At 33.5% G+C, this 8282-nt stretch overlaps 2 protein-coding genes across 2 annotated transcripts in view; one reads left to right on the top strand and one right to left on the bottom strand.

The window, feature by feature from the left end:
* Positions 1-638: 638 nt before the first annotated feature.
* The window catches only part of kif5ab (kinesin family member 5A, b), a 581587-nt gene continuing 573943 nt past the window's right edge, over positions 639-8282 (bottom strand). The window contains exon 26 of the mRNA XM_079883525.1: positions 639-663. The gene's annotated coding sequence lies outside the window, so the exon portion shown is untranslated. The remainder of the gene's footprint in view (positions 664-8282) is intronic.
* Positions 3259-8282, top strand: part of snta1 (syntrophin, alpha 1) — a 38805-nt gene continuing 33781 nt past the window's right edge. The window contains exon 1 of the mRNA XM_079883544.1: positions 3259-3658. Within this exon, the coding sequence (XP_079739670.1) occupies positions 3376-3658 (283 nt within the window). The 5' untranslated portion in view covers positions 3259-3375. The remainder of the gene's footprint in view (positions 3659-8282) is intronic.

Here is an 8282-nt window from a genome sequence, read left to right as displayed (position 1 = left end):
TATTGCTATACAATGCAATGCTATATTATATGGTTTGAAAAATCTTGGAGAATAAGTAAATACCATGGCATTTAATTATATTGCACAGAAACATATATAATATAATATAATATAATATAATATACAGTTTTTTAAATTGCTAACAAGCATTGTTCAATACTGAAGCCACATTTTTAAAACTCTTAAATAAACTCGTTCCACCATTATACTGGCATTCAGAAAACACACACGTCACTCATAAACACACTGACCTGAAAAACACTCAAAACCAGGGAGCATTGCATTAATGTTGAACTTTTATTTTTAACGTTTGAATGTTTTTTATTCACATAAACATTCATTATATGATAACAATAAGATATTTTCATTTTACTGACTGTATTGCAGTATAAATAATGAATGAAAAAATTAAGCAAATTGTTTTTTTTCTATATCTTTACATATAGTTATTTACATCCAAGAAATAAAAAGTTGAAACAACAACAAAATCCAAAAGCAATGATAATTAGAAAACAACAACAACAACAACAAACACAAAAAAAGATCCGAAATCAGAAACATGTGTAGTATAATGGTGTGTGTGTGTGTGTGTGTGTGTGTGTGTGTGTGTGTGTGTGTGTGTGTGTGTGTGTGTGTGTGTGTGTGTGTGTGTGTGTGTCGTCGCTGTGATGGACTGGTCATCTGTCCAGGGTGTTTTCCTCTCATACGACCCGAGACTCTGGGAAACACTCCAGCCTCCCCACGACACACAGGACAAGCAGTTTGGAAAATGCATGGAATGTATGGAATGTACAGTATGGATGCACAGTATGGATGTACAGTGCTGTGAGGTGCTAGTTCTCCCTCGCTCTCCCACTCTTTTTCCCTATCAATGTGTCTTCATTGATCCATGTTTCCAATCAAAATCATTCTGAGGACATCCTGATTTTCAAAAGATGACTGAAAAAATGACTACTGTAATAGAGACTAAAAATAGGACTTAAATTGCAATTTTGTTTTTAATAATTATGATTTAATTTCATTGTAAAAATTTTGCTAATATTTAAATTTCAATATAATTCCTGCAGAGTTTGCCATCATACTGATTTGAATGTGCTTTTATTAATTTTTAGCATTAGAAAAATCTGCTGCAAATATAGTGTTTTGCAGAAAGTTTTACAAAAGTGTTCATGGATTTTTGGGAAATATGGTCATTGCATGCATTTTGTGTGAAAGCAATGAAAATTTATTTTATTTAAAATATAAATTATTTAAATTGAGTTTTGAAAATGTGGCTTCAGTATTGAACCATGCATGTTTTTTTAATTTTATTATTATAATTTTTTTGAACAATATCAATTTACAAACTCAAGTAGGGAACAATAATATGCATGTGAAAATATACACAAATAACATGTAATTAAATCTCCATCATATCTGTGCATATAGGCCTATGCCTAAATAGGTTAGTGTATAAAAAAATAAAAACAACAACAGCATATTTAGTACAATAAACAAAAGCATAATCTTCAAAATGCTTAAAGGGGGGATTGAACAATGATTGTTAGCAATTGAGAAAAACTAATGTTGGTTTACACATAAGTGCAGATAAAGAGTGATTTCACCAGTAGAGGGAGACACAGTTACTGTAAATCTATTGAGGAGAGGAATCTGGAAACACTAAAGAGAAGCAACACTGCAGTTGTAAGTTGTGTTGAACAGTAAAAGAAACTTGACTACACAAAAGCTTGCAGAATCAGTGGTTTATATGTGTGTCAGTGAGGAGCTCTGGGTCATTGTGTTTGCTGAGGAACAATCCAAACTTTTCCGCGTATAAAGAGACTAATTAGAGCCTTTCTCCGGGAATTAGGTCGAATAGTTTCACACTGTACCGTCAATGCAAACGAGTTTCTTTCCCAACATTAGCAGGAGTCTGGAAATGAGTTTCAGATGAAGGGCTTCAGCTGCCTGTGCTTCAGATCTGACAGCTGAGATCCGGAGGTAAAAATAATACACTCACAAAATATAGCATGCTAAAAATGTACTATAAATAAATGTTATGCCAAAATACCACAGTTATGATATCAGTTATGACACACACACACACACACACACACACACACACACACACACACACACACACACACACACACACACACACACACACACACACATATACCTACCCATCACAGAAAACTGATGTATTTTCATGTCATTACATTGTTTAGAGCTTAAGAAACAAATTAGGGAAAATATTTGAACCAAACTTTGTATAAAGATGATTCTCAGCTATATATGTTATGAAAGATATAATGAGAACTGATATACCATTTTACTTTATGCAATATGTGGGTGAAATGGCCATAACTGTGTAGTGCCATTCAATACAATTTATCTATATCTGTATCTAATTGCGTGTGTTCTTAATTGACAACATTTTCATAATAATATCCATTTGGTATCTCTGAAAAGCCCAGAATCTGCTCTTTACAGGACATCCAGACTGAGACATGTACAGCAAACATATAATGTCCACTACAGAGGACAAAAGCCTATTCCTGGAGGATATGAATAATATATATATATATTTTAAAAATTCCCCCCATTTGTTTCTTTTGTTCTAAACAATGTAATGACTTGGAAAAAATACTTAATTCAAAAAAACTTTTTTTTTTTCTGTGTCTCAGGAGGATATGACAATAAAGTAATTTGAAACCTTACAAGTGAATTGAGAATCTTAAAATATTCCATGACTCATTGAATTCAATCACTAGAAATAAGAAGCGTATAAAAACATTTCTTATATTGAAAAAAATAATTTATCTGTTATCCAATATCTGTTTGGCTTATGTTTGATGTTAAATGTCCATTGTAAAATTTTATGAAAGTTGGAAAAAAAAAAAAAGTGAATTGAGAGAGAGAAAGAGAGAGAGAGAGAGAGAATTTTAATTTTAAATACACCTTTATTTTAACAATTTAGTCTTGAATTATTCACACCTCATCCAACAATTAGGCTATTATTATTATTAATTTTTTTACATGTAGCCTACATTTAAAAGTCAACACCAATTCATTTGTGTTCAATTCATCAACACCAACTTATAGTATGCAAACTCTACTTTTACTCTATTACCACAAGCCCCAAAAACATAGGAACCACACTTATTGCATTCTGCCTTAGAAGTTTATTTTTTCTTGTTTTCCAGATTACTAATTTTGCAGTGCCAGATACAAAAAAAATTAAAACCAAAGCCCTTTTGAGAGAGAGAGAGAGAGAGAGAGAGAGAGAGAGAGAGAGAGAGAGAGAGAGAGAGAGAGTAGGAGGGGGTTATAGTGGAGTTGAGTTCGGGACTGCAGCGCCCGTCGCTCCGCTGGTATTCCAGGAATGTGTTGATCATGGCGGCCGCAGTGAAGCCCGTGAGGAGCGGATTGCTGGAGCTCCGCGTTACCGTTCACCACTGGATCCGCGTGCTTGCCACTCTCAGCGAGGACTCGTTCACCGTGAGTCCCGGAGAAACCGGCGAGGAGACCGGGAACAGCTGCTCGCCCGCGCCCGGAGCTGTTAACGGGGATCCGGCGAACCTCAGCGCCTCCCCGGTACCGGACACCATCACCAACGTCAAGCGAACCGTCAGAGTCACCAAACAAGAAGTCGGAGGACTCGGAATAAGTATTAAGGGTAAGACGACTAGTTTATATCGGTTATCAAAGTGTTAATAAACTTATTCTTCCTGAAGAGTTTGGAAACTCTTTATGAATCAATCAGGATTCATAAATATTAGATGCTGTATTTTAAACCTTTTAAAATAATTTATTGTTTTTTAAATCTTAGTTTCTTATATGGATTTCTTTTAAGTAGCCTATTCGTGGTAAAGTTATGGTAACAGATGGTAATAAGCCTATTAAAATAAAACCAATAACAAAACTGATACCGATTATGTAAAAACTTTTATGTAAATATCGGCGAAATATCGGTAAAACCGACTAATGGTTGATCACTAGCTGTATATGGGGTTTCCAAGAATATAATGGTAGCAAAATGTTTAAAAAAACAACAACCAAAAAAAAAAAAAAAAAAAAAACAGTATTATTGTACTTTGTGCTAATTTTTTGTAATCCATGGCAATATGGTCTCAATTCTGAGACATAAAATCTTGGAGTGCCATAAAAATATAGTACATTAATTTCAGTACCATGGTATTATCTTCTTGCACTTTGGTGGTAGTACTACAATATCCTATCTTTTGGGTTTCTGGTTATTTCTAGTATCTTAAAACTGTGACAGCTGTCACATTAAGTGAAGACCTTAGAGAAACTACATTTGACCACCATATAAGTTCTGATGTTTTCTAATGATTTGCATGATGTGGCTTTATGGGTTAGTGAATCATGCAGTATGTGTGTGTTCTCGGGGGTCGACAGCTGAGTGGAGAATTACCCATCATGCTCAGCTTGTCTCTGGCTTCAGATGAAAGCTGTGGAACAAGAGCAGAGAAGAGTATGGTGCTGTTTATTTTAGGGAGCCAGAGAGGGACGACCTTGCCTTGAGTCTGAAGTGCAGTTGTACGTCTATATTTACAGTGCCAGAGAGTCTTTGGACCCGTCGTTCGGACTCTTTTGGAGAAAAGGTCTTTAGTATTCAATCTTTCAGATCCCTCAAATATGATCATCCTCATGCAAGGAAGCCCCAGTCTAAAATTTAAAAGGCTATATATTTTCGTTTATTAAGGCCCAAATTATACTGCGAAAGAGTAGTTATAAACATTTTAAAATATAATTTTTTTAGTTTCTATTATATTACATTATTTCAAATAAAATAAAAATTTCAACACACTATAGTACTGTTCTGTAGGGATGCACTGATATGAAAATTTTGGCCGATACCGATAACCGATAATTCTTTATATTTAAAAGCCGATAACCGATATATTGGCCGATAAATCTAAATCCAAATTTTTATGTAATTTTTGAGAGCCTGAATACAAAAACAAAAGTTTCACCATTAAAATCCACGTCCCAAAACACAATTATAATGTTCTTATTGTAATTACAGTAGCCGATATGACAGACTTGTGCTTCACATGTTGCACTGAACTGTATTTTCCTTTTTTGAAGGGATTCCAGTCATATTTCAAGCAATTTAAAACCATCATGTTGAACAGTGCGCATCTGAAGCGTCTCAGCTGAAGGAAATAATACATTATTTATCGGCTTTAATATATCGGCCAAATTTTCTTATTGGGCCGATAACGATAACATTAAAAATGAACCGATATCGGCCGATACCGATATGGTGGTCGATATACCGTGCATCCCAACTCTACTGTATTATTTAATTATTTAAATAATTTATATTATTTTTTTTTTTTTATAAATTTTCTTATTTATTTTAATTAAATTTATTTATTTATTTATTTATTTATTTTTTACATGTTTTTCTTGAAACTTTTTTATAAGTTTGACACATGAAAACTTAGCTTCTCTTCTCTACTAAGAACTCTTTGCTTGGGTTTGTATTTTTTTTTATTTCACAAGCCTGAAATTATCCAACTAGAATTTGATTACTCTATAGAGTTCATGTAGCTCCGCCCCTTTTCAGCTCCGCGCTCCTCGTGTTCCTTCTTCCGGTTTGTATTTCCACATGATGAAGGTAAGATCTTACAGATTTATGAATGAGGAGCTCGTTTTAAAATCTTCCCAGTCTATGACATCCGCTTCAAACATTACAGCGCTCGTGATAACTTTCATTAACCTACAATAAATAAATAAATCCACTTCACCAGCTAATTAACTCTAAAGATGGCTCCGCGCTTGTTTCTCTGGTGCATAAGGTCTATTGGATGTTGGAATGTCAAGTTTAATTGAGTTATTTCCCTCAAACTGTAGTTGATTTTATTACAGATATTTTGTCATGTCAGGTGTGCGTTGCATTTTCAGCATGGCCACAAGGGGCACTATTGCAGGTGTGTTTATGGCCTAAATCAGCGATTCCCAACTTTTTCGTCAGACAAACCACTTAGATGTGAAATATTTATGTGAAGTTCTTAGATTTTAAGGTAATATTTTAATAATTTACCAACACATTTGCATATTCTCGGTGCTGTGATGATTGATATTGGTCAAATGACATGCAGGTGAACAGATAAACATTCAGAAAGTGTTTTATTTAGATTGTTTTTATTTTTAAATGATTCATATATTGGGCTGCACAAATCATATTGCAATTATTTAGTCATAAATGGGGATTTTAACTGTGATATGATCATAACATTTCATATTGCTGCTGCTGTAACCAACAAAACAAATATTTAGTTTTTATTGCATGTACGTAAGTGATGGCCCCACTGTTCTTTTTCATTAAAGTTCTGCCATGTTGTTGTGAATTAGTTTTATTGCTCAAGATTATTACAGGCAGCTCCCGAAATAACTTGTGCGATGTACCGGTTATGATGGACTGAGACGACTGGAAAGATGAGGGACTCGGGGGGGAAAGTCACAATTTTTATCAGGAAATTTTCTTCCCTCAAATCATGCAGCCATGCTTGTAACACAATTCTGATGTAACACTGACATCCAAAAGCCTTCTTCATTTTTTATTTATTTAATTATTTTTTAAAATTTATTTTATAATATTTCCCCCAAAATTTTGTAGAATTATTTAATAATTTAACAGTTACTACAATATTTACTGCTATTTTTCTAAAATACTAATTTCTTATTTTACAGTGCAATAGTATTATTATAATAGTGATATTTCTTATTTTGTTTAATATTTTATTTGACAATAATAATTATAATATGTGTTAATAATAAAATAAGTATTAATTTGTAATTAAATTTTTGCCCAAATTGTGTATAATTATATTGGTATATAATCACAAAAATGTTGCCCTGATTCTGCAATCCAACAAAAAAGCACAGCAAACCTGGAGCTCTTAAAAAAAAAATAATAATAATAATAATTTTGTAAAAACATTTCAGGAAATTTTCTTCCCTCAAATCATGCAGCCATGCTTGTAACACAATTCTGATGTAACACTGACATCCAAAAGCCTTCTTCATTTTTTATTTTTTTAATTATTTTTTTACATTTATTTTATAATATTTCCCCCAAAATTTTGTATAATTATATTATTTAATAATTGAACAGTTACTACAATATTTACTGCTATTTTTTACTCATTTCTTATTTTACAGTGCAATAGTATTATTATAATAGTGATATTTCTTATTTTATTTTTACAATAATAATTATAATAATGTATTAATAATAAAATAAGTATTAATTTATAAATACGTTTTTTTCCCAAATTGTGTATAATTATATTGATATATAATCACAAAAATGTTGCCCTGATTCTGCAATCCGACAAAAAAGCTCAGCAAACCTGGAGCTCTTAAAAAATAATAATAATAATAATTTAGTAAATTTTTTTCAGGAAATTTTCTTCCCTCAAATCATGCAGCCCTGCTTGTAACACAATTATGATGTAACACTGACATCCAAAAGCCTTGTTCATTTTTTGGTTCAACTCACTCAAATTGTTATGCTGATAATATATGTTGAAATTGAAAGATTTGTGCGACATTAGAAGCGTTTTCTCTAGTGGCCTCAGACCTTTGAACACTGTGTTTGCACAAGAATGATGCAGTCAGTGTTGCATTTCAGCATTAGTGTGTTTGTGCAGGACGTCCTGGCAGGGACTGCAGCGAGAAATGATTGATAACGTGCTGGAGCTCAAGCGGAGAGACCGGAGGTTGCCAACAGTATCTGGCAGGAGCCGAGATCCCACCCGCATTCGCGTCGCATGTGTCTTTAAGGGTCAAAAGGTCACTAGGATAGAAAGCAGATTAGGGGTACTTAGACGAGACCATTTCTGATACACGCTGACGATGCTGGTGAGGAAGAAGCTCACGGTCTCACAGTCAGCAAGTCTAAAACCTGGAACCACATATAAATGTTTTATGGTTTATACACACCCCTGTCCTTGAATTTCTAGATGTAAGTTTAAAGCGTATACGAGCCTTTTGAGACCAGCTGCCTAATTCTCATTGGATATTTCATTCAGATGCTCGAGAAAGCCACAGACCGAACCATCATCCACTAAAGAAGATATATGTGCATCTGTGGTCTGTAATATTTGGAGCACACACCCCAGATCAAGGATGAAGACGATGAAATTTCGATTGGTATCACAGTGTTGCCCATAAATCACATCAAAGTTGATTTAGAGTTGGGGTTTTTATGCAATTGATCTGTATTTAGCAATGCATATATTTAACTAGTCTAGAACTAGACTTTT

The sequence above is a fragment of the Squalius cephalus genome (assembly GCF_949319135.1).
Source record: "Squalius cephalus genome assembly, chromosome: 10".
In the NCBI taxonomy this organism is placed as follows: Eukaryota; Metazoa; Chordata; class Actinopteri; order Cypriniformes; family Leuciscidae; genus Squalius; species Squalius cephalus.
Note: the sequence above shows the minus strand (reverse complement) of the source record. Positions and strands in the feature narration are given on the sequence as shown.